The sequence below is a fragment of the Triticum urartu genome, chromosome 2, assembly GCF_003073215.2.
Source record: "Triticum urartu cultivar G1812 chromosome 2, Tu2.1, whole genome shotgun sequence".
Taxonomy (NCBI): Eukaryota; Viridiplantae; Streptophyta; class Magnoliopsida; order Poales; family Poaceae; genus Triticum; species Triticum urartu.
The window spans coordinates 79,987,918-80,011,358 of NC_053023.1; the positions used below are offsets into that span (position 1 = coordinate 79,987,918).

At 49.8% G+C, this 23,441-nt stretch overlaps 5 protein-coding genes across 6 annotated transcripts; 2 read left to right on the forward strand and 3 right to left on the reverse strand.

Moving 5' to 3' along the window:
• The first annotated feature begins 31 nt into the window (after positions 1-31).
• LOC125535961 (E3 ubiquitin-protein ligase SP1-like) lies at positions 32-5,642 on the forward strand. Its single transcript, XM_048699041.1, has 11 exons — positions 32-270; positions 363-415; positions 2,152-2,276; positions 2,364-2,459; positions 3,192-3,329; positions 3,405-3,470; positions 3,579-3,691; positions 3,767-3,877; positions 4,305-4,348; positions 4,431-4,530; positions 5,140-5,642. The coding sequence occupies exons 1-11, from the start codon at positions 194-196 to the stop codon at positions 5,240-5,242; spliced, it is 1,026 nt and encodes a 341-aa protein (XP_048554998.1). The 5' UTR covers positions 32-193; the 3' UTR covers positions 5,243-5,642.
• Positions 5,643-5,786: 144 nt separating this feature from the next.
• On the forward strand, positions 5,787-9,331 carry LOC125535960. 2 transcript variants are annotated; one of them, XM_048699040.1, is made up of 5 exons: positions 5,787-6,284; positions 6,396-6,481; positions 6,629-6,990; positions 7,083-7,863; positions 8,510-9,331. In XM_048699040.1, the coding sequence occupies exons 3-5, from the start codon at positions 6,631-6,633 to the stop codon at positions 8,530-8,532; spliced, it is 1,164 nt and encodes a 387-aa protein (XP_048554997.1). In that variant the 5' UTR covers positions 5,787-6,284; positions 6,396-6,481; positions 6,629-6,630; the 3' UTR covers positions 8,533-9,331. The 2 variants fall into 2 exon arrangements, with proteins under 2 accessions (XP_048554997.1, XP_048554996.1); XM_048699039.1 differs by lacking the exon at positions 6,396-6,481.
• On the reverse strand, positions 9,232-10,833 carry LOC125535962. Its single transcript, XM_048699043.1, has 3 exons — positions 10,678-10,833; positions 9,593-9,755; positions 9,232-9,499 (listed from the first exon to the last, which is right to left on the reverse strand). The coding sequence occupies exons 2-3, from the start codon at positions 9,752-9,754 to the stop codon at positions 9,452-9,454; spliced, it is 210 nt and encodes a 69-aa protein (XP_048555000.1). The 5' UTR covers position 9,755; positions 10,678-10,833; the 3' UTR covers positions 9,232-9,451.
• Positions 10,834-12,806: 1,973 nt separating this feature from the next.
• LOC125541108 (hydroquinone glucosyltransferase-like) lies at positions 12,807-14,437 on the reverse strand. Its single transcript, XM_048704587.1, has one exon. It carries the CDS (start codon positions 14,435-14,437, stop codon positions 12,968-12,970), a length of 1,470 nt encoding a protein of 489 aa, XP_048560544.1. The 3' UTR covers positions 12,807-12,967.
• Positions 14,438-20,502: 6,065 nt separating this feature from the next.
• Positions 20,503-22,191, reverse strand: LOC125541109 (hydroquinone glucosyltransferase-like). The gene has a single exon (XM_048704588.1). The coding sequence runs from the start codon at positions 22,090-22,092 to the stop codon at positions 20,623-20,625; it is 1,470 nt and encodes a 489-aa protein (XP_048560545.1). The 5' UTR covers positions 22,093-22,191; the 3' UTR covers positions 20,503-20,622.
• Between the last annotated feature and the right edge of the window lie 1,250 nt (positions 22,192-23,441).

Sequence of the window (23,441 nt, forward strand, 5' to 3'; positions counted from 1 at the left end):
ACAGACCATGACCATGACCATTGCCGTCTGCTTCCGCTTCCGGTATGGTATCCAGTGCCTTGCCCACCTCGCCGTAATCCTTGCCCTAAAATAAAAATCCGTAGCTGCAGCTTCGCCGGAATCCCGCCCGCCGGCCCGCCGTCCGTTCCCGCGCGCCGGATCTGCCGCTCGCGGGACGATTTCTCCGCGCGAGATGTTGGTCCCGTGGGGAGGGGTCGGGTGCTGCCTCAGCGCCGCGGCGCTGTATCTCCTCGGGAGGAGCAGCGGGAGGTGAGGAATATTTTTTTTTGTATAGAGAGAAATCGTTTCCTTCTTGGCGATTTCTGGGGTGCTGATTGGTGGTGGCTTTGCTGCTGACTCAGGGACGCGGAGGTGCTGCGATCGGTGGCGAGGACCGGCAGCCTGAAGGATTTGGGTGGGTGAGCTAGGGTTTGGTCTGTCACTCTGTTGTAGGTTGTTTGATTGGCTTCAGGAGTAGCAATTACTTGAGCTCTAGTTTTCGGCGGGTGCTACTGCTCTGAGCTAATCTGATCCTAGCCTCCCATGTCGGTGATTTGGTTTGCAGCTCGTGGTGATATTTTGTGCATCTGTTGGTAAAATGGCACTTCCTCCGATCCAAAAAAGTGCCGTGGCTTTAGTTCAGCTTTAGTTCAAACCTGAACTAAAGCCACGACACTTATTTTTTTTTGCATCGGAGGGAGTACCTGGTTTGGATCATTGGTGGTTTCTTTGGGTTTGTAGGTAGATAAGTACTACCTCTGTCCTGAAATGTAAGACGTTTTTGCAGTTCAAATTGACCACTGTCGCCAGTGGTGGAGCCAGGAAATTTTCATTGGGCGTTTACACTTAACAACTTCTTCTTTTAATATCAACGGCAATATTTGTCCAGAGGCACTATATATGCTTAAGAAAGCCTCATGTTATCATAAGTTCAGTAGATAAATTGAAATTGACAATTTTCAAAATTAAATTGATTGCCTAAATTTGTTGGGGGTGCACAACAGTGAAGACAACCCAAATTAGCAAGTATCAGCTAGCAAGGGAGCTAGTAATTAAATTTTTTATCCTTACCCTTGCATGAACTCACTGAGATATACTAACGTAGGCATTGGTTGCTAGTGCTTACTACCTGCCACCGTCCTGTCGCCCTCAGCGGCTGGCACCATGGCCCTGCCCATTGCTGCAGTGTTGCTGCCCAGCTGCCGTGCGGCCGACTGACCAGCCGCTGGAAACCGTGAATGTGCACTGCGCTTCGCCCCCGCATTGCTCGCCCAGCCGCCGTGTCACCTGCTCAGCTTGCTTCCTGCTTGCCTGCTGTGACTGCCTCCCTTTGCCCGTTGCCATGTCCGCTGGCCGCCGTGGCTCCGTTTTCAGGTTCAGAGCAGGCATCAGGTGAGAATGTGAGGCTGTTTGAGCAAGAGAAACATGGGAAGGTCCCAATAGTTTTTTCCATTGATGGCTTGATCACCTCTGTGCTGCTCGGAAGAAGCAGGACATAGACACATGTAGCAGGTCCTGGGTCTAGCCGGTGCAGGCCTGCGTTTTTAGACCGAGTTTTGCTTTATGTAGGCTTTTGCTAATTTTCATTGGGCCGCCGAACTACTCTGGATGTTTTTGGCAAATGAGCTGGCTGGTCATGACTCGTGAGACCAACATGAATACCTGCTGGCTCCGCCCATGTTTGTCACCACTGTCTCCACGGCAGCATAATTTGTTCTTCTGCAAAATCCAAGAGTGCTGGATTTATCTTGTTGGCTTTAAACAAAGTTCAAAAAAGCGATTGGCGCAATTCCTAGTTTTGCCTCTGTCTAGTGCCTATATCGCCTAAGTGCATGCTTAGCATGAATACGAGCTAGGTGTTCTGCTGACGCACAAGCGCATAGGCATGCCTAGTGTGATTAAGCGCTAAGCGTACTGCTTTTGCCCAGCACCTAGGCATTCAAAAGCGCACATCTAGGCTTGCCTTTTTTAACTATGGCTTTAATATGGTTAAAGTCCAGCATTTACTTCAGATATGGTCAAGAGCTAGACCTTTCTTATCAGCATGCTTTACATGTGATATATACTTTCTACGGAGATTATCATTTGGTATACTTGGTTAAATACGCAAAAAGGGGATATGTTTTAACATTTCTTCTCTCTCTTGAACAGCTGCTATCTTGGACACTGCAAGTAAAGTCCTGCCACTTGTAGTGGCGGTTTCTGGGCGAGTTAGTTCAGATACACCACTTATATGCCAACAAAGTGGTATGAGAGGTGTAATAGTCGAGGAAACGGTAGCTACTGATTTGTTGTTTCTGTTATTAGTAGATGGGTTTGTTGTTGGTAATTGTGGCACTATGCTAACTTTTTGTTCTTTGTAGGCAGAGCAACACTTCCTGAAGCACAATGATGCTGGATCCTGGATTCAAGATTCTGCTGTGATGCTTTCTGTTAGCAAAGAGGTTCCATGGTACCTGGTAATGTGTTCTAGTTTTTTTGTTGTTGCTCTGTCAATACATGCAGTTTAATTTAGCCTTAGTTTGATTATTCCTATTATGTGTCCAAACTTGGAATTATCTAGAAGTTTATTTCTGCAAAGCTTGGGTTATAACCTCCCTCTGTTTGTACTCTGGAGTCTAGACTACCTTCTCTGTTTGTAGACCAGATTTATAGCAAAGAAGAGCATATGCATCCCTACCTGCTAAGATAGTGCTATAGGTGAGAAAATGTGTTAGAATGAATGGCCAAAACTGTGGGCATGGTTGCTAAGTCTAGTATATATAGCACAAAACTAAGCTTGGCTGGTGATGTTAAATCATCTATTCTTCACGGATAAAACGAAACTGTAAAATATTTGGTATCAATTAGCACCTATATGCGGTCCTATGTGCTTGGATGGCTCATGGCGAGAGCAGCTAACAGTATTATTTTGAAAAAAAACGTGCACTCAGTACCCACTTTAGCCGTTAAATCCTTAGCTTAGGCATTGTTAATGTATTGATGATATGCCTATACTTGTTTAACAGAAGAATATGCATAAGCTTAAACCACACGAAGTTGTTATATAAACGTAAACGAAGTGACTGCTCATAAAAGAAAGATAAATTGTAGTTCTAAATTCACTATTTGTTTTTCTAGTTTGATAATATCTTGTGATTTTGTGATACCTTGCAAGTTCAGTTCTTCTCTAACATATAATTCATCGCCAGGATGATGGCACTGGGCGTGTCTATATTGTTGGCGCTCGTTCTGCGGCAGGGTTAATTTTAACTGTTGCCAGTGAGGTTTTTGAGGAGTCAGGGCGGACTCTTGTACGTGGAACTCTGGATTATTTACAAGGACTGAAGGTTTGTCTAATCACGTTTTGAGCAAGACCAATGCTTATAGGATTGCTATTCATAATTTAGCATTAATCATTGTAGATGCTCGGAGTAAAGCGAACTGAAAGGGTTCTTCCAACTGGAACTTCATTGACTGTTGTTGGTGAGGTAATAACCGTAGATTTCATTGAGTTTCAAGGTACTGTGAATTTTTGTTGACATAACTAAATGTTTAGTCCCTTACTTTTGTTCTGCATTCTTATGCTGTATGACCAGGCCATTAAAGATGATGTTGGAACTATTCGGATTCAGCGGCCACACAAAGGACCATTTTATGCATCTCCAAAAAGCATCGATCAACTTATCTTGAATCTCGGGAAATGGGCCAAGTAGGGAGATTATGTACAACATTCTGTGTCTTTGTTTAGGGATCTTGCTGCTAATTGCATGTCTTTGTACAACAGGTTATACCAACTTGCTTCCATGGGCTTTGCAGCTTTTGGTGTATTTCTTCTTGCTAAGCGTGCACTTGATCATTTTCTACAAAGAAAGCGCCAGCGTGAATTTCACAAGAAGTATGGACAAACATCAGTTTCTTTTATTTAGAATGATTAACAGGGGAGGTTCCTTGGAAAGCAATCTCGTTCTTTTTCTGTTCAATTGTTCAGGGGGTTCATTCATCTGTGCTTGACATCATTAGAATTATGCCCCTTTTTATCTTGATCACCGAGTAGTATTTTGATGTCTTGCAAAAACTGCATTGTTCACCTGCAGCTAATATATTTCTCTAAAGATCACATGCAGTTGAAAAAAATGACTGAAGACGCTGTATGTGAAATGTTTTACTCATGGAACTATTTTTATTTTCAGTCAGTACCACAAATTAGCAATCATGCATGGGACTGAATACCAAGATACTTTGGAAGCACCAAACATTTTCTTAATTTGGAATTTCAGAACATTGGTGTTATGTAAACTTATGTATTCATTTTGTACATACAGGGCTCGTGCTGCTGCAGCACAAAGGCAGGCTAGGGACGCTGAAGGTGATTTTCTTATAGATTGATTAGTCTCTCTTGTAAATACTAGTTCCTGTCTTATGATATCTTTTACTATTATTATATGAAGGAGGCAATGGCACATCAGACGGAGAGCCTAAGAAGGATCAATTGGTATTAGAAATATGTGTCATATGCCTTGAACAGGAGTATAATGCAGTTTTTGTGCCGTAAGTACCTTATTTTATACTCACATTTCATCATATGATTTTACATGTTAATAATGAAGCTGTTTCTTGTTTGACATTTTCATTGTGGATAATCCTGAGCATATATGTAGTAAACATCTGTACTGTTTACTGTTTCATTTTGGTCAAGAACTGGACCTTGACCAGTTGGCTAGAGGCACCTGGGTGTGAGTGCAGCCTGCTCGTTTGAGCTTCTGTGCTCCACACAGGGTGCCTCATGGTTGTCTCCCCCTATTTAAAAAGCCACAGGGATTGCATGTGGGTCTATTTTTTTGGTGGAATGTTTTTTTTGTGTTTAATACCTTGCATTTAACTTGCCTACCACTCTAAATGATTAAGCATGTTAGTAAACATGATATTAAGTTATGCATTTAATTTTATCTGGAATTTAATAAACCATGGGTTGTTTTGCCTTTGACATTCCAGGCTTCATTTAGCATTTTTTTTAGCTCTGTTCATTACGAAGATGTTTTTCTCCTGAATCATCTCCACCTATGCTTGTTGATAAGCATCTTTCCCTGTTACCTATGCCCGTATTATATTGTTGCCACCAAAATGTTCATGAGTGAGTCATAACCGACCATTATGCAGGTGTGGCCACATGTGTTGCTGTATGAACTGCTCTTCTCACGTAACAAACTGTCCACTCTGCCGACGAAGAATAGACCAAGCTGTCAGAACATTCCGTCACTGATGGCACTGCATGGTGCAAGATCCTGCGCCTGATAACACCAGGTGAACCACATCTTTCAAAACCACCTGATACTTCAAGTTCTGATCGCCGTGGCTGCCAGTGTGTGCCGATATCTGGAACGCGGAACTGAGCTGGAGCTTGTGAATTGGAGTTTTGCTTCACTGTCGAAACTTCACGGTACGCGGTGCCAGTTGCTGATCTTCCTTGTACTTTACAGTTGTGTACAGAGTGTTCTTGTGTAGCGCCTTGTTTCTAACAGCGCTCTGATTGACAGCATGGATGCTTAGTAGTAGTATTTACTGGTGGATCGATTGATTCTATCCAATGGAAATGCTATGTTGTTTGACATTGTAAAGGATAATCATTTCTTCTGATATATATTGGACACCGTCTGTTTTGATGTTCTTGTGTGCTCGCTGCTCGTTTGATTTTGTCTAGCCACATAAGAAAAAAATATGTAAAAATGTCGGTGCTTTCTCAAGCTTGCTTTCTTGTATGCATAAACTCGGTACTGTTATCAACGGTCAAGATTCTTGACAACTTTTTTTTTTGATGAGAAGGATTAGGGCAAATCCAACGGTGCCTCTCGAGTATCTCTCCTGTATCGCATATGGAGACGCTTGTAAAAGGATTTTCCCTTGAATTTTCTTCAACTCCAGCAGCTCTCCTTCAACATTGTGCCATGGTTAAGATCGAATTAGATTGAGCGTTCAAAAGAGTTCGCTGTGGCTACAGGCTTACAGGCTTTGGTGCATCAGGGATTGGGATTACCACCATTGCCAAACAACCTCACGGGCAAATCCTAATCCAAAGCCCATACCCTCACACACCGCGTGGCGACGTGGATGAGGACATGAGGTACATCGGGAATAGCCGGTCTGTAGAGTGAAGACTCCCAGTCCCAGCTGCGCGTGTAACCCTAGTCCGGTACTCCTCCCCCCTCCCCTGCCCTGGATTCCCAATCCCAATCCCATCTGCCCCCGCCGCCCCGCCCCCGCCCCCGCCGTCTCTCCGAGCCACCGCCTGCTCCGCCGCCCGTCAGGTATCACCCCCGTCCCCTCCCTCACTCCTCAGACAGACGACGGCGTCTGAAACACTATAACACTTTCTTCCGCCGCGGGTTCGTACCGATCTCTTCCGCGTCCTGCTTCAGATTACCTCTCCGGTCTCCGCTCGCACCCTAGAGCTCGCCGTCACATCTCATCTCATTGCGGCGCGCAATCCGTCCTCCACCTACGGGTCTGCATCCACTTCGCAGCACTCAGTGATTCCACATTGCTCTGCTCTGCTGTGTGACTAGCGATCCACGTTTGTTTCCACAAGTTCATCACTCTGCTGCACATCAATCAGTCAAATTAAGTTTCTCGTCTTTCATGTATGTTGTAGTGATGGATCAGGGCGAGGGCTCCGCTAGGATCGTGCGAGGCAGAGGCAGGAACAAGAGGAAGTGGACAATGGACGAGGACGAGGAGCTGGTCAGGGCCCTCTGCGAGGTGTCCACCGACCCCAGGTTCAGGGCCGAAGGAGGGGGCTTCAAGAACTGCTACACCCAGGGGATAGAGAGCCTGCTCGCGCAGCGGCTGCCCGGCCGCGGCATAAAAGCCAGCCCTCACATCGACTCCCGGCTCAAGGTGCTCAAGCGCAAGTTCCACGCGATCAAGGAGATGCTCGCGTCGCCGGGGTTCTCCTGGGACGGCTCCAGGAAGGTCTTCCGGTGCGAGAAGCAGCGATACGACGAGTACTGCAAAGTGAGCCGGTTTTAGTTGGTGTTGTTGGCATTGTGAGTCTTTCTTTTGTGATGTGTCTTTGTAGTTTGCACTGACTTGTTTCGCCTCTGCAGGATAATCCTAGAGCCAGGGGGATGTACGGTGTTCCATTTCCGCATTTCGATGTATTTGATGCGGTGTATGGCAAGGATAGAGCCGCTAGGGAAGTGGTGGAAGTGTCCGAGGAAGTAACCGCCGACATGGAGAATGGGAATACGAGTGAAGCGGAGGAAGATCGGACGTCCAATGGACCGTCCGGCCGATCCTTGGATGCTACATCAACCTATAAAAAACAGGAGAGATGTAAGAATGGCGGTAAAAGGAAGAGGACTGAATCAAATTGCCTGTCTCCAGACACGTTGAAGGATGTGCGTGGTCACTATCAACGCGCCAGCCAGCATGTCGACACGATGGCAGAAGCGATGGAGCTGTTCAAGGATGTGCACCGTCACTTCCAGAGTGTTGTTCAGCATGCCGGTGCAATGGCAGCGGCAATGGAGGCGTTCAAGGATGCACACGATCAGTTTCAGAGTGTTGTTCAGAATGTGAGCACCGCCGCAACAGCCATGGAGCAGTTCAAGGATGCACATGATCAGTTTCGAAGTATCACCCAGAATGGCAGCGCAACTGAAGCAGTTATTGAGCCTCATGCTGATCTGCGAGAAAGATTGTCGCCTGAGGTGCCCCAACAGGATGCCAGGGTAAGAGCCATTGCCGAGATGCAAAAGCTTGGGTTTACCGGAAGCGAAGTGGTCAGCGCTGCGAGTGTTTTCGCAAAGGAACCGGACCAAATGGGCATGTTTTTAGCACTCCCCGAAATCTACAGGAGGGAGTACATACTCAAGATGCTCAATGGTATGTTTACTGATCCTCGAATCTTGTATGGGCGCATTGCACTTCATTATAAGAAATGTTTAAGGCTTGGTTATTCTGAATGTCCGTGTCCAACATTGGCATTTTGGATACAATAAAGCAGAACCTGTAGCCTACATTCCTATGAATTAGACAATTAGTATATCGATTTTGGAAATAGATGAGCTATTAGCTTTTGTTCTAGGCCTGCATATTTATTCATGTTTGTCAATGAACATTCCTTTTACTAGTATTTAAGGACAATTATCAATCTCTGTACAAGCTCATGCCTTGGAACTGCTGAACAACTACCATAAGCAACATTCGTGCTAGTTTCTACTATGACGGTATCTGTGTATGTGTATGCTATCAGCAAGAACACACTCTGTCTTGCTTGTTCTTAAGCGTAGATAGCATCGTCACCCGCTTGCACGGATTTAAAACGTGCCATCTGATAACTCTGTGCTTGTCTAGAAGGGGTTAAATGGCATGTGTCTGTTTGTCAAGACTCTCATTCTGTGCATAGGGTTTTTCCTCGTTTTGTTTATATTTTCTGCCAATCTTATTGTTCAGACATAACATAATCAAATGATCTGAAATGTTATGCTTTGTCCAGTGAAGCTGATTCATGTCTCATCCCCTTCTTCAGGTGGGCAATCTCTCCATTTTTAGCTTAAAGCGACATGGGAGGAGAGAAGCTCTAGAAGTTCTAATTCAGCCTAGTTGCAGCAATGGCAGTTGAAATTTTGGTACTAGTACATTTGTAAATGGTTATATATCTAGCGTCCCTCTGAAGTGTTCTAATGCGCTGTGTTAGTGAGAGTAGCCTTGGCATTCCTTTCCTTGCACCGGACTCGGTGGAAAATTGTACGGCCAAAGGGTAATGGGCAACCTGTCCGATTCCAACAGCATTCCGAACGACTCTGACGTCACATTCTGAGCAAAACAACAGCCACCTAAAACTGTGGTTCGTCAGACACGTAGCGAGGAAATGAAATGGTTTACAATGGAGCCCAAGAAAATTACTCTCTCTTTCTAAAAAGAACTGTTCAGTATCCTGATGTTTTTCTTTTAGGAAGTCATACTGGTAGCTTGAGCTAATTGTGTCACTTGCTTTGTCAAGAAAGTTCACACAATGCCGCTAGAAAACAACAAAGCCTTGCAATATATAAGCTCGATGATCTCAAGTTACTCAATATATTTTGAGATGCAACTAATCAGGATTTCAACCTCAAACTGTGTAGGAACTTGCTAAATACCATACAAACAAACTGGTGAATTCACACAGGCAAGAAATTATGTCATGAATGCGCGCATGGAGAGCACAAAAGGCATCAGTTGAAAGGAAACCGTAGAAAAAAAACGTCGCAATTAACTGAAAGGATAATGATGCCGATGTTATAGAATCATCATTGCCAGTTTAACATCAATTTGCTGACATCAAATATCCACAAATACCAACAAAAGGGAACTGGAAATGAACTGAGTCTTTCTCTGACAATATTATTTGCATACGAAGAAGACGTCATAGCTTGGACGGTATCCCTGCCATGCCGCGGCGTACTGAGATACTAGCAAAACCCACAGAATTTCACTCCTTTTTCCCAATCCCGTTAGACATGTTGTAGATCCCACGACCCTGTTTGTTAGCCACGATACATGTCAATGACTGAGCGGACGCAATATCAAAGAGCACAAGTAACCAAGGCATCAGATGAGATTTTCAACTTACAATCATGAACAAGCTGGTGCCAGCAAGCGCAAGGGGAATGGCAACGGAGGTGACCACATCATAGCGGCCTTTAAGGTGGATATGCTTGCTCAGCTTCTGGAAATACTGCTGCTTCTGAACGAGCTTCTCGCGTGGGTAAAATGGTGCTTCTTCTAGCGTCATCCTGCATACAAAAACTACTCTTTCAATCCTAACCCTTAGATGGAAGAGCAATTGCCATAGATAGTTCTATAGTAGTATAATAATTGCATTACAGCTGTAAGCATCTTAAGATTCAGCAACAACAAACTTTGAATTCATGAAACTGATCCAACTCCAGATGCAGGTTTCTAACAGTTGTTCAGCTACTCTCATCAGCAACTACCGAAATGGGGAATGATTACTTAATGTACAATCCACTACGTTACTTCATCTACCAGGCATTTTGAGTCCAAGGATTCTTTCTGAGCAGCTCAACGTACTTGAATTTAGCACATTAACACAACATTTCAATGATAAGCAAATTCAAAGTATTGTATATCTTCTACCAGTAACATGACACTTTCTAGGCTATCATTGATCGTGACCAGTACCTCCCGCATACCAGCGAATCAGGAACCCAAAAAATTCATGTGCGTTCACCACGTTACAGCAGATCTAATAATAAACCAAAGAGATATCGATGAACTCGCACAGCATTACTAACCTAGCAACAACATAATGCTTCCAAAGAAAGGAATTTCAAACAGATAACCCAATCTCAACCTAGGCTAAACAAACGCCAGTAGACCACATCGGACCGAGACCCAGGCCCGAGGAGACAACCACCCATCCTAAAGCGCAAGAGCATACTCATCGAAATGTCCGCGCCGCCAGGCGAATCTCCCGGGCCAGTAAAACGCATCGAGGAGGTCACCGGCGCGTCGCGGACCAACGACTAGACCCCCCACGCATACTCGTGAATCTAAGAAATCGCACGAACGCGTACGACGGCTCGTTCGCCTGACGTCGCGTCGAGGACGCGGGGGCCCTCGTCCCCTCGTGCTGGGTTACGAGAGATCGTGGGGAGATCGGGGTAGGAGGGGAGAAGGGAGATCGCCGCTTACCTGGCTGGCTGGGGCGCGCGGGGGACGGGAAGCGACGGGGAGGCCGGCGGCGGCGGGTGGATCTGGAGGCTGGGGATTGGGGGTAGCGTTGTGACCTGGAAGGGAGGAGGAAGGGAAGGGAAGAAGGGGTCGAGCGGGTGCCGGGGGTTGTTGGGTCAGTTGGGCCTCTTCGTCGGCCCATCAAAGGGCCTGGGAATTTATGGTGGGTCGTAAAGAATGCATGGAGTTTTTCTTTTCTTTTTAAAGAATGCAAGGATTTTTTGCTTTCTTTTCTTTCCTTTTTCAAGACAAATACTTATATTTCAATGCTTAACCTTGGGGATTACAATCGTTTTCATACAGAAAATCAATCTCATGGGGGCCTGCTCTCAGCCACACATCAATTCGCATGTTATGCTGACCTAAATCGAGCAAGACAGTGGGTAACACTGTTACCAGCAATGACACGCTATACCAATGTAATACTCCCTCCGTCCCATAATATAAGAACGTTTTTGCCACTACACTAGTGACAAAAACGTTCTTATATTATGGATCGGAGGGAGTAGTTGTCTATCTTGCTGAAGAAGACTCTTTATCTCGCCGACGATGGAGGCATTCGGGGATAGATTCGCGTCCAGCTTCTTGATCATTTAGCAGCCACCTCGGAGTCGGTTTCGACAATTAATGGTTTTGTGCTCGAGTCGTAGTCCAAGGCAATACATGCATCCAGCTCTACCTCTAGCAGGCTATTGCAAGTGTGCATGTGACAACCATTATCGTATGTGACCACTATTTGTTTCTTGCCCCATTTATCCTATGTGACCACCATTTTCCCTCGACCAATATTCCCGGTGGGGTTCTGTTGTATGCACAAGAGGGACTCGATGTCACTGCATAAAATTTGGTTGGAGGATTCCACAGTCGGCGGTTGCTTGTGATGGTCGATCTCATTTCTCACATGTTGTATCCTCCAGAGCGTCATTGGCAAAGGGAGACGCTCTTGTTCATCGCAGTTGTCCATCAGGTGGACCAACCAGTCTGCCCCAATGTTGATAACGTCTTTGACATTTGTCATATGAAATTCTTTCCTCATAGCTCGCCATAGTTGGACAGCTAGAGGGCATATACAAAAAGCATAGAGTGTACCCTCTTGGCTCATTTCACATAGTAAGCACTAGATCTTGCAAGCTTGTGAATCACTTGATTCTCCATCATAACCAACGAATTTGTTGCGAGTTTCCAAGCAAAAGCTTCTGCTTTCTTTTTCCTAGCTACTAGAATGTTTCAGTTTGCTAGGTTGTTTTTTCATGTTCATAGATTCAGCAGGCGGTTAAAGGTCAATGAAACTTCACTTGCATCCTAAGCTCATACTCCATTTTCCCTCGCGCTAGTGTTTTTCTCCTCTCGGCGGTGACAACCGACGTAGGTAGTGGCGGAGCTACATAGGGGCAAAAACCGGGTTATGGCCCGCCCAACCTAGGAAGAAACCAGTGAAGAGTGTGGGACGAACTAGGTTATTAGGACAATTTTTGCGTGCTTTCCAGTATTTTAGCTCTTCTAATTGAAATTATTATCTCAAAAAAATGTAACTAAAACTTTTGGTTCCCTAAAAGAAATCCAACTGAATATTTAGCTCAAACCGGGTAGGAGCTCTGCCATGCGACATAAAAGTGAACCCTGTTTTTATATCAATACCAATGCAAGTGATTAGTGTTTTTATTTGTCTTTTTGTCACTTTTTCACTACTAGTGGCTAACGCATGGTCCTCTCTTGGTCAGTGACGCGACTTTGCCACCATTTTATTCACATTCATCCACTTGGGTGACCGAGTGATGCGTCAGACGACACAAAATGGAATTGGATTGGCGTCGGAGATAAACTTGGTTGTGATCTTTCCTTTTTTTTCAGAGTCTTTTGTTGTTTTATTATAGGAGATGAACTCATTTACAATAGGGATGCAGCACATGTGTCCTTATTTACTCTAATGCTATATCTTAGGGTTGCTTCTGATGTTTGTATTTAGCACATTGTGTTTTGCAGCGTGCATCATGATGATGCAGAGAGGCCGGTCTTTCCTTGGGATTGCTTACTACATGTGACACTTAGAGTCGGGGTTTTTTAGAATAAAAGAAGGATTACCAGACCCATATGTCACGTATTCGTAGATTTAACACACGTTATATAACTTCAGACGAGATGACCACAAGGCGACAACAAAATAAAGTACTTCATGCACTAGACTGCAAATAAATACGATGAGCACCATGCACTACATGCATGCGCACGCCCATCCCCCCTGCATGTGCTTTTACTTCGCTGTGCCGAGCGCCGCCTTCCACTTGACGGCGACCTCCTCGAGCGCCCGGCGCGACGGCCCCTCCGGCAACCACGCACGTGCTGCCGCTTTCTGCAGGTCCTCGGCCCGGCGGCGCACCTTCTGATCGCCCTCCATGAGTTCCTTCACAGCTTTGGCGATCTCGTGGCGCGTCACCAAGCATCGGCCGTCCTCTCGTGATGGCGGCACCCGCAGCGCCATCCCGAGATTCTGTTCCAGGAGAAGGGCGTTCATCCTCTGCTCCGCGTACAGCGGCCACGCGAGCATGGGCACGCCGCACCCCACGCTCTCCAGCGTCGAGTTCCACCCGCAGTGTGACACGAAGGCGGCCGTCGCAGGGTGAGCCAGCACGCGCACCTGAGGCGCCCACGCCGCCACGGCTAGGCCCCTGCCACTTGTCCTCGCCAAGAAGCCCTCCGGGAGCCACGCCAACGGATCGTCGCCGCCGGCGGTGCTTGGCATCCGTACAACCCAAAGAAACCTTTGGCCGCTCGTCTCGAGACCAGCCGCGAGCTCGGCCGTCTGCTCCACAGAAAGTGCCCCGCGGCTCCCGAAGGCGACGTACACCACAGAACCGGCCGGCTGACGATCAAGCCACTCCAAGCACGGCGAAAACTCGCCGGCGGTGGGTTCGTGGCGGTCTGGTCGCCTGACGGATGGCCCCACGGGGAACACCGGCGGGAAGAAGAACGCGCCTGAACCTTGTTCCGGTACCGCCAACTGCTTGAACGCTTCCACGGTAGCAGGTTCCATCTCGTAGAACGTGTTCACCAGCACGCCATCGCCGAGGCAGTGGCACCGGCTCCACTCCACAGTTTGCACATAACCCTCGTGCTTGGAACGGTACCCGTCCGGGAGGTCCGCGTGGCGTAGCGAGACGCCGCCGGGAAGCTCGAGAGGCACCGCAAGATCGCGGTATTCGCCGGGAGCGACGCCTTCGTTGATCTCAATGACGTAGCGCGTGAGGGCGACATGAGCCAGGTTGCTAGGGACGAAGAGGTATCCCGGGACGCCGAGCTCGGCGGCGATGGGCAGCGCGGTGGAGCACATGAAGTCCGCCACCAGCGCCGCGAGCGGGGCTGTACTGGTGGAGTTGCTGATGGAGCGGACGAGGGCGCGGATATTGGGGAGGGACCGGCGGGTGAGCTCCACGAGCACGCCGCCGTTCTTGGGGAGGTCGTCCATCTGGACGGCGGGGAGCGCGACGGTGGCGACGGAGGCGGGGAGGCAAGCAAGTAGTTCTGGGGCGGAGAAGTTGGTGAACGTGACAATCGTGGCCGCGAAGCCATGGAGCTCGACGAGCCGCCGCGCCAGCTCGGCCAGGGGGATGAGGTGGCCGGCGCCGGGGCTAGCCAGAAGTATGACGTGCGGGCGCGCCGCCAGCCGCTCTGCAGGTGGCGCTGCGGCCGCGGAGGCGGAGCCCATGCTGCTCAACGACGCCATCCGCCGGCTATGATTGTGCGACCTGCATGCCGTGTACATATAGGAAGGAGCACACCGCGTGTTACGCGTGATACGAATGTGTGTTACTCGTGATACCAATGCCGACATGCACTTGGGCATCAGTGCACTAGTGTGCAATTATGTATGCGTTTTGTGCCATCAATGATGCTAAACCTACAAAGATTTATTTAACCTTCCAAACTAGTAATTCTTTTTCTCCCCTGATTTTAAGTGGGAGTGGGCCCCCTCGTCCACCTATTACCAATCACAATTTTTCGCATCAGTTTGTATGTAAAACCTTTGTAGATGTAGCATTGTGCCACTGCTGACCATCCATACCTATATTGTCATTTGTGTTAAATCTACTCCATTCGATTACCCCCTCCCTCTCCCTCCCCACCCACACACACATAAAAAAAAATCGTTTTCATAAGATACATACATTTTTCTAAATTTTAAATTTGACGCAAATCTTATCTAGAAACGTCAGATTTTTTATGTTCCCCGTAACACCCTAACTCACGTTGGATGGGTCATAGCTAGCACGAATCACAAAACAAGATGTGTGATAGCAAATGAAACACTACATACCGTTAACGCGCAAAACGACAAAACAAGAGATGTGGTAGCAAATGAAACACTACATACCATTACCGCGCAAAACTACTTTCTGGTTGGATGGGCCGCATGAATCATGGTGCAACTCTATCTGCCACGTCGGCAACATGATCTCGTTCGCTGGGGTGAGGAACACGGCGAATGCACCCACTCGCGCACTTCCTCAACCCACTCGCTGCACTCGCTCATCGTCTCCATTCCCCTCCTCCTCGCTCTCTTCACTGCGTCCTCCATCTCTGAGGCGCGAGGTACCGCCAGAGCTCCGCACGCGTGGCTCCAACAAAGCTGCAGTCCGTCCATCTCCTGCCAGGTGGAGCTAGTAGGCATGACGCCTGATTCCACCCCTATGCCCTCAAACCCTACGCATGTCGTCATCGATCTGTGGGGAGGAGGCCCAAGGGGAGCCGCTACTTGATGGGGATTGATACGTCTCTAACGTAGCTACTTGATGGGGATTGATACGTCTCTAACGTATCTGTAATTTTTTATTGTTCCATGCTGTTATATTATCAATCTTGAATGTTTTACAATCATTTTATAGTCATTTTATATCATTTTTTGGTACTAACCTATTAACATAGTGCCAAGTGTCAGTTGCTGTTTTCTGCATATTTTGTACATTGCAGGAAATCAATATCAAACGGAGTCCAAACGCAGCGAAACTTTTTGTCAATTTTTTCTGACCAGAAGACATCCAGTGAGCCAAAAAAGTACCGAAGATGGAGCCCGAGGTGAGCACAAGACACGAGGGTGCGTCTGGAGGCCCAGTCGCGCGCTGGTGGGTTGTGCACACCTCGGTGGCCTCTCGGACCGCCCCTTTGCTTTATAAATATCGCAATATTTTAGAAACCCTAGGGGAGTCGACGAAAATCAATTCCAGCCGCCGCAAGTTTCAGAACCACCAGATTCAATCTAGACACCATCATGGAGGGGTTCATCATGTACATTGGTGCCTCTCCGATGATGTGTGAGTAGATCTTTGTAGACCTTCGGGTCCGTAGTTAGTAGCTAGATGGCTTCCTCTCTCTCTCTCTCTCTCTCTCTCTTGATTCTCAATACAATGGTCTCTTGGAGATCCATATGATGTAACTCTTTTTGCGGTGTGTTTGTTGGGATCCGATAAACTTTGAGTTTATGATCAGATCTATCTTTTTATCCATGAAAGTTATTTGAGTCTTCTTTGATCTCTTATATGCATGATTGCTTATAGCCTCATATTTATTCTCCGATATTTTGGTTTTGTTTGGCCAACTTGAAATATTTATCTTGCAATGGGAAGAGGTGCTTTGTGATGGGTTCGATCTTACGGTGCTTGATCCTAGTGACAGAAGGGAAACCGACATGAATGTATCATTACCATTAGGGATAACAAGATGGGGTCTATTTCTACATAAATAGATCTTGTCTACATCATGTCATCGTTCTTATTGCATTACTTCGTTTCTCCATGAACTTAGTGGCGATGGCGATGGCGCACTTGTATGTGGTGTGAGTGGTGTGTATCGTCGATGGAGTGGGGGCGGAGATGATAGAAGGAAGAGAGTGGTGTCCTGGTGAGGATTCATCCGCGTCAACCATTTCCCAACGAATGATCCTTGAATCTGATGCGGCCTCCTCACCCCCTTCAAGATTTGTGCGCCTCATCCAACGGTCCAGAAGATGTTCACCCAAAAAAGGCAAAAAGAACTGACATCAGTTTTTTACCCTAGTTTTATAAGAATAAAGATGAAAAGGTTGATAGCCCTCTATGACACAGATTCACACATGTCGAGATGTAAGAGCATCTACAGCCGGACTTGGCAAATTCCTCCTCCTATATATCTGCAGACACGCTGAGGTAGGCCTCTTGACGGCGCCGGACAGCCCGTCATATGTCGTGCCCGGCAGTCACACACCTCAAATCCGAGCTCTCAAATTCATACAAATCCATGCACGTTCATCTCCATCATACACGTGAATGTTGCACGTAAAATAACATATGTTGGCAGCGAAAATACATAGCTCAAACATAAAATTTATTTTAAGTGCACAGTTTCAAATATCACCTCTTTGGTTTCCATTAGAAAAAAAATTCATTTTACTACCTGAAGAAAGTTGGTGGTTCACCCTTAACCTCCTAAAGAATCCCATACCTGCCAAAATCAGTCCTTGTGTGGTTTTCCTCCACTGGGTGCTGATGTGTCAATGGTCAACGATGGTTTTGACCTGTGGGTGGGCCTCCCTCGTCAGGCTGGGCTCAGATAGAGCTCCCCGACAGACTGCGATTGCAGGCCACCATGCTCCTCGACTGGGCCTCCATGCCTCCATGGCCCGCACTCGAAGCGCTTAGTTCGTTCGTATACGGGCATGTTGATGCCTGCCGGCTACGACCACGGCTGCTCTGGATCGGGAGCGAGTGCGAGCAAGTAGGGGAGGACCTGCACGCGCGAAGGCAGTATAGCCTGTTGCAACAGGGACGGAGCTTCGTGGAGTAGCTGGAAGCACGGCTAGGGGCGTCGGCTCGGGGTCACTGCTAGGGTTGACCGTGGAGAGCGCACTCATCGATGGCAAAAATCCACGGCTACATACGCGCTCCTCGACGTTCGCTCCGAAAGCTCACCCGGCCTTTCCCAAGCACAACGCACGCACACGCTAGCGCTCAAGAAGACGCATGCACGCACTCGCTCGGGGAATATGGCGAGCTGTGTCGAGCGAGGAAAATGCAACATGGCCGTCGATGGAGAAGATTGACGCCCTGGTCCAATTCGTTTGGCCATGGCCACGCGGGGCTCGTCCGGAGTTCCACAGGGCCACACGCCGCAGGGCCAGGGCCCGGCCGGTAGGGGCACGTTCCGGCTACGATGGCCAAACCTTGCGCAAGAACGGGACATAGGGCGGTGGAAGCAGAGAAACACATTGTACTGGTGATGGGAGGCTCCTCCTACGGCAGAGAACACGCTTGGCTGCACCGCACCACGCGCACAAGAGCATGTTCGGCAAGGGACAGCAGCAGCGCCACGCCTTTCATGGGCGCGCGAGGTCGATACCGACGCCACAACTCGCAAAGCTTTGCTTCGAGGACACCCTCGCATTCCTCTCATGTCATTCGCTCTACTGGCCAAATCAATTGGAGAAATCCACACAAAATAGCTCGGAATCGACCGAGGATCGCCGGATACTTCCGCCGTCGGCAGCAACGATTTTAATGGTCTATGAGTGATTCAATGATGTGTAGCTGCGCTAGGGGATCAGTAGAAAGGAATGACGTGTTCAGGATGGCTCAAGGCGGTCTCTAGCAAGGATAAGGTCGAGGGGCTCGGGTGTCCTCTGCCCGTCTGCCGGAGACGAAGAAGGCAGCAGGGAGAGAAATTAAAGCCCGTATGGCTTTACACTACGGCGCATGCAGCAGCAGAGCATCCCGAGCGACACGACGACAAACGGATTGGTGGGTGATGTCCGCAGCGGCGGCGACGGGGGGTCACCCCATTTTCCAGTTTCTTCTCAGCAGCGGCACCGTACAAAATCCCCACCCGATGGCATGGCCCCACGGTCAAATACCACTTTGACCTCATCCACACCAGCAAACCGCCTAAATGAACCCACCTAAGACCATTTTTGAACTGTATTGGGTAGATCAGGGGTTTAAGAGAGCAGGAAAAATGATCAGGGCGTTATGTGAACCATCCACTTTGCTCAGGTAGTAAAATGAACTTTTTTTTCTTTTCATTATAGGTGCACATATTCTCCATAAGATCATAGTTGCGCATGCACCTAATGATCTCGAAGATTCTGATGCATTTGCAGAAAATTCATAAGTTGATCTGCATCGTGTTGTTCCGGAATGCAGACTTGTTCTCCAGGCGTCTCGAAATCATTGGTTTGGGCTACCCGTCACCCTCGTCCACGACAATCATATCGTGTTAACACAACATGTCATCAGCTGCCACCAAGTCTCTGATTCCCCATCATTGCAGCTTCACAAACAATTCCGTAACGAGTTTGGAGCACTCCGAATGCCTTCTCCACAACCTTCCTAGCTGCTTCTTGCATTGTTGGAAAGTGGCTTTGTTTGTTGCCTTGGTGTTCGGATATGGTCACAAGGCCGCCTACTGAGAATAGATACCATCGCAAGATAGTACCCCATGTTATAGTCACGACCGTTGACATTGTAGTTACACAATGACGATTCCTCATTACAAATCTCCTGGACATGGGAGATCGCTGAAGCACACTGAAGCCGTTTTGAGAGCTAGGCATTTCAAAGATAGCATGCCAAATCCACAAATCATGTGATGCAACTGCTTCAAATATGATGATGGCCTTTTTGGTGTGACCTTGATATATTTCGCGCAAACCTTTGGACATTTTTTCCATCGTCAATGCATGCAATCAATTGAACCGAGCATACATGGAAAAATCTTTTGCCTCTCCAATATCATACAACTTTTCTGTATCTTACACATTTGGTTCTCTCAGATACTATGGTCCAAACACCTGCACCATGGTGCGGGAAAAATTGACATTGGTCTTCAGTCATGTGCTATCCCCATCCAGACTATCTCACCAACGGCATCAATGGCGGCACCAAGTGCAAGCATCCTCAGAGAAGTTGTGCATTTCTGCTTAGCAGAAAATGATAGTTGTCCGCAACAATCCCTGATGAGTCTGAAGTAGGGATAGTGTGCCTCCACTCCCTCCACCATGCGCAAGACCAATAGTTTACGCATAAGGAACCGTTGAGGAAACCATGGATCACCAGTGAATATTGGGTTGGGAGCAAAGTAGTCATTGTACGGTAGCCGAGCTCCAAAGACCCGATCCTGGTTCAAACCTCTTCTCCCTTTGATCAAGCCTTTGAAGTTGAGAATGTGCTTCACCTCCTGATTCATTTCCTGTTGGATGCTCATGATCATGATCATCTCGGCTTCTTCGTCTGAATTCGATGAATTGAATAACTCATTATGAATCATTTCATCAAGCTCTGTCGACCCATACTCCTCGTCTGATGAACCATCTGAATTCATCATTTTGCCTAAGAAACGATTAAAAACACTGGTCAGACGATGTGTCGAACACAATAGAGGGCAAGGTGCAGTCCGAGAGTTGTTGGATGTACCCTGATTGCATCCGGGCCGACGATGAAGTCCGTGGCGGCAAGAACGGATGGGCGGACTATTGGGGCGGCACTGCGGTGCTGAGGGCTCAGTACGGCGACGGAGAATGGTGGCAGAGCTAGGGTGGCCTGCAAGAAGGAGGAAGAAGAGAGAGGAGAAATAATTGAAATTGGCTAGATGGGGGTAGGAGGGTTGGTGCAATTTGGGGTACAGTCTGCCTGTCTTGTCCGACATGGCAAAGACGCTGGAGTGCGTCGGGCCTCCTCATATCCGTTCAAGATTTGGACTGAATATGAGAGGTGCCGGTCGGTGCGAGGAGTCACTCTGCATTGCTTTTTTTAGACCGACAATTACCAGGCGTATAAGGCGGGCCTGAGTAGCCGTTGGATCACTTCACACCAAATGACCATTATACAAAGTCACGAAGTAACAGCAAAATGAAGTACGATGAGAGCATTTTTGGAGGATCGTGCACTACATGGGTTGCTTTTTTTTGCCAAGCGCCGCCTTCCACTTGATGGCGACCTCCTCGAGCGCACGGCGCGACGGCCCCTCCGGCGACCACGCACGTGCTGCCGCTTTCTGCAGGTCCTCGGCCCGGCGCCGCAGCTTCTGATCCCCCTCCACGAGCTCCTTCACGACGGTGGCGATCTCATGGCGGGTCACCAAGCATCCGACGTCCGGCGCCACTCGCAATGCCACTCCAAGCCTCTCTTCCAGAATGACGGCGTTCATCCTCTGCTCTGCATACAGCGGCCACGCGAGCATGGGCACGCCGCACCCCACGCTCTCCAGCGTTGAGTTCCACCCGCAGTGCGACACGAACACGGCGGTCGCGGGGTGGGACAGCACGCGCACCTGAGGCGCCCACGCCGCGACGGCCAGGCCCCTGCCCCGCGTCCTCCCCAAGAAGCCCTCGGGGAGCCACGCCAATGGATCGTCCTCGTCGTCGCCGCCGTCGGTTCTTGGCATCCGCACGACCCAAAGAAACCTTTGGCCGCTCGCCTCGAGACCACCCGCGAGCTCGGCCGTCTGCTCCACGGAAAGTGCCCCGCCGCTCCCGAAGGCGACGTACACCACAGAACCGACCGGCTGACGGTCGAGCCACTCCAAGCATGGCGACGACGCGCCCACGGCGGCTTCGTCGGGATCTGGCCCCCGGACGAATGGCCCCACCGGGAACACCGGCGGGAAGAGGAACGCGCCCGCAGCTTGCTCTGGCACGGCCAGCCGCTTGAACGCTTCCGCGGTGCCAGGTTCCATCTCGTAGAACGTGTTAACCAGTATGCCATCGGCAGCGCGGATCCTCCGGCCCAACTCGACAACCTGCTCGTAACCCGGGTGCCTGGAACTGCCGCACCCGTCGGGGAGGTCCTCGCGGCACAGCGAGACGCCGCCGAGAAGCTCGAGAGGCACCGGGAGGTCGCGGTACTCGCCCGGGGCGGCGTCCTCGTGGAGCTCGAGGATGTGGCGCGTGAGGGCGACCAAGGCCAGGTTGCTAGGGATGAAGAGGTACCCCGGGACGCCGAGCTCGGCGGCGACGGGCAGCGCCACGGAGCAGAGGAAGTCGGGCACCAGCGCGGCGAGCGGGGCGGCACTGGAGCCGTCGTTGATGGAGCGGAGGAGGGCGCGGATGTTGGGGACGGAGCGGCGGACGAGCTCCAGGAGCACGAACCCGTCGTGGGCGTCGGCGGGGAGGTCGTCCATCCGGACGGCGGGGAGCGCGGCGGTGGCGACGGAGGTGGGGAGGCGCGGGAGAAGCTGGCCTGCCGGGCCGCAGAGGTTGGTGAAGGTGACGATCGTGGCCGCGAAGCCGTGGAGCTCCACGAGCCGCCGCGCCAGCTCGGCCATTGGAATGAGGTGGCCGGCGCCGGGGCTGGCCAGAAGCACGACGTGCGGCCGCGCTCTGGGTGGCGCGGGGCCAGTGCTGGTCAACGACCCCATCCCGCCAACGGGTTAATTCTTGCAGTGCACCGTGCGTCCGTGAGCGGGATGCTGGTTGTGGTCTTGTGGATCTGGAATCCAAGGTGTGATCCCATTCGGCATTTTACGAGGTAGTAATATACAGTATTTTGGGAGCGTGCTGCGGAGGTGCCAGGATTAATCCCACATGCCTGGTCAGAGCCTCGCAGTCACAGCACTGCGAGGGAAGTCTGATTTAAATCTTGAGTTTGTAGAGAGCCACGCTGCAAGAGCTGTATTAGAGCATCTCCAGCCGTTGGTTTATCAAGAGCGCCTAAAATCGTCCTCCGGAGATGAGCCGACGCAAAAAATCGGCCTGGAGCTGAGTTGGTCCTAGCCGTCGGCCCCAGGGCCGTCCCCAGACGCGTTCAAAAAAATTAAAAAATATAGCAAAGTTCGAAGTTCGGCATATATTATATTTAAAAAGCGGGTTTTTATTACATAATATATATAATTAAAAAAAGAACTGGCTAAAAGCGGAGTAGTCGCCGCCGTCGTCGTTGTCGTCCGGCTTCTCCTCCTTGACGCGGCCGTCCCTGGTGGACCCCTGACCGGCGTCGCCTATACGGGCTGGTGGCGGCGGCGCGGCGTCGTCGTCGTCGTCCTCGATGACGACGATTCCTCCTTCGTCGCGGCCCCGGCGGCGCACTGGCGCTCCCACGCCATCTTCAGGGAGTCCGCGCGCGCCCATTCTAGGGCCACGTCGTCGTTGAGCTCGACGTCGCCGCCGTGCTCCGTCTTCACCGTGGGGAGGCCGGCTCCGTCTTCACCGGCGTCAGGCTCGGCTCCGTCTTGGGCTTGACGAAGCGAGGAGGAGCCGACGAGGGGGCGCGCCGGCCGCCCTCATTGATGACGATGTCGGCGCTGCGAGTGCGCTGGCCGAGCGGCGTCTCCGCCGCGGGCTCCGCCTTGACGCCGAGTAGCGCCGGAGCGCCGGACGAGTGTGAGGAAGAGCGGGAGGAGGAAGAAGAAGAGGAGGCGCCGAACCTCCTGGGCAACCATTGCCCGTCGCGTCGGCGGTGAGCCGTGGCCGTGGGGGCCGCCCTCCCGGGGGTATGCCAACGGCGGGTCGTTGTCGCCCTCGAGGTACGTCAGAACGCCCTCGAGGGTCCGCCGGGGACACCCCACCACAGGTGGCGTCCCTCGCTGTTCTTCGGTCCGCCCACCACCGGCGCATCGTTGATGGACGCCATCCTCTGCTGCTGCCGGCGCTGGAAGTACGCCGTCCACGCCGCTATGTTGTCGGCGGCGTACTCGGGGGGGGGGGCAAGCTGGGCGTCGATGAGGGAGGCGTGCACGACGTCGACTTCGTCGGCGAAGTAGCCCGATTT

Coding starts and splice junctions, on each gene's coding strand:
- LOC125535961 (XM_048699041.1), top strand. CDS start 194: ATGTTGGTCCCGTGGGGAGGGGTCGGGTGCTGCCTCAGCGCCGCGGCG. Junction 416..2,151: donor CGGCAGCCTGAAGGATTTGG/GTGGGTGAGCTA, acceptor TCTCTTGAACAG/CTGCTATCTTGGACACTGCA. Junction 4,349..4,430: donor GCAGGCTAGGGACGCTGAAG/GTGATTTTCTTA, acceptor TATTATATGAAG/GAGGCAATGGCACATCAGAC.
- LOC125535960 (XM_048699040.1), top strand. CDS start 6,631: ATGGATCAGGGCGAGGGCTCCGCTAGGATCGTGCGAGGCAGAGGCAGG. Junction 6,991..7,082: donor GATACGACGAGTACTGCAAA/GTGAGCCGGTTT, acceptor TCGCCTCTGCAG/GATAATCCTAGAGCCAGGGG. Junction 7,864..8,509: donor CATACTCAAGATGCTCAATG/GTATGTTTACTG, acceptor CCCCTTCTTCAG/GTGGGCAATCTCTCCATTTT.
- LOC125535962 (XM_048699043.1), bottom strand. CDS start 9,754: ATGACGCTAGAAGAAGCACCATTTTACCCACGCGAGAAGCTCGTTCAG. Junction 9,500..9,592: donor GCACCAGCTTGTTCATGATT/GTAAGTTGAAAA, acceptor GCTAACAAACAG/GGTCGTGGGATCTACAACAT.
- LOC125541108 (XM_048704587.1), bottom strand. CDS start 14,437: ATGGCGTCGTTGAGCAGCATGGGCTCCGCCTCCGCGGCCGCAGCGCCA.
- LOC125541109 (XM_048704588.1), bottom strand. CDS start 22,092: ATGGGGTCGTTGACCAGCACTGGCCCCGCGCCACCCAGAGCGCGGCCG.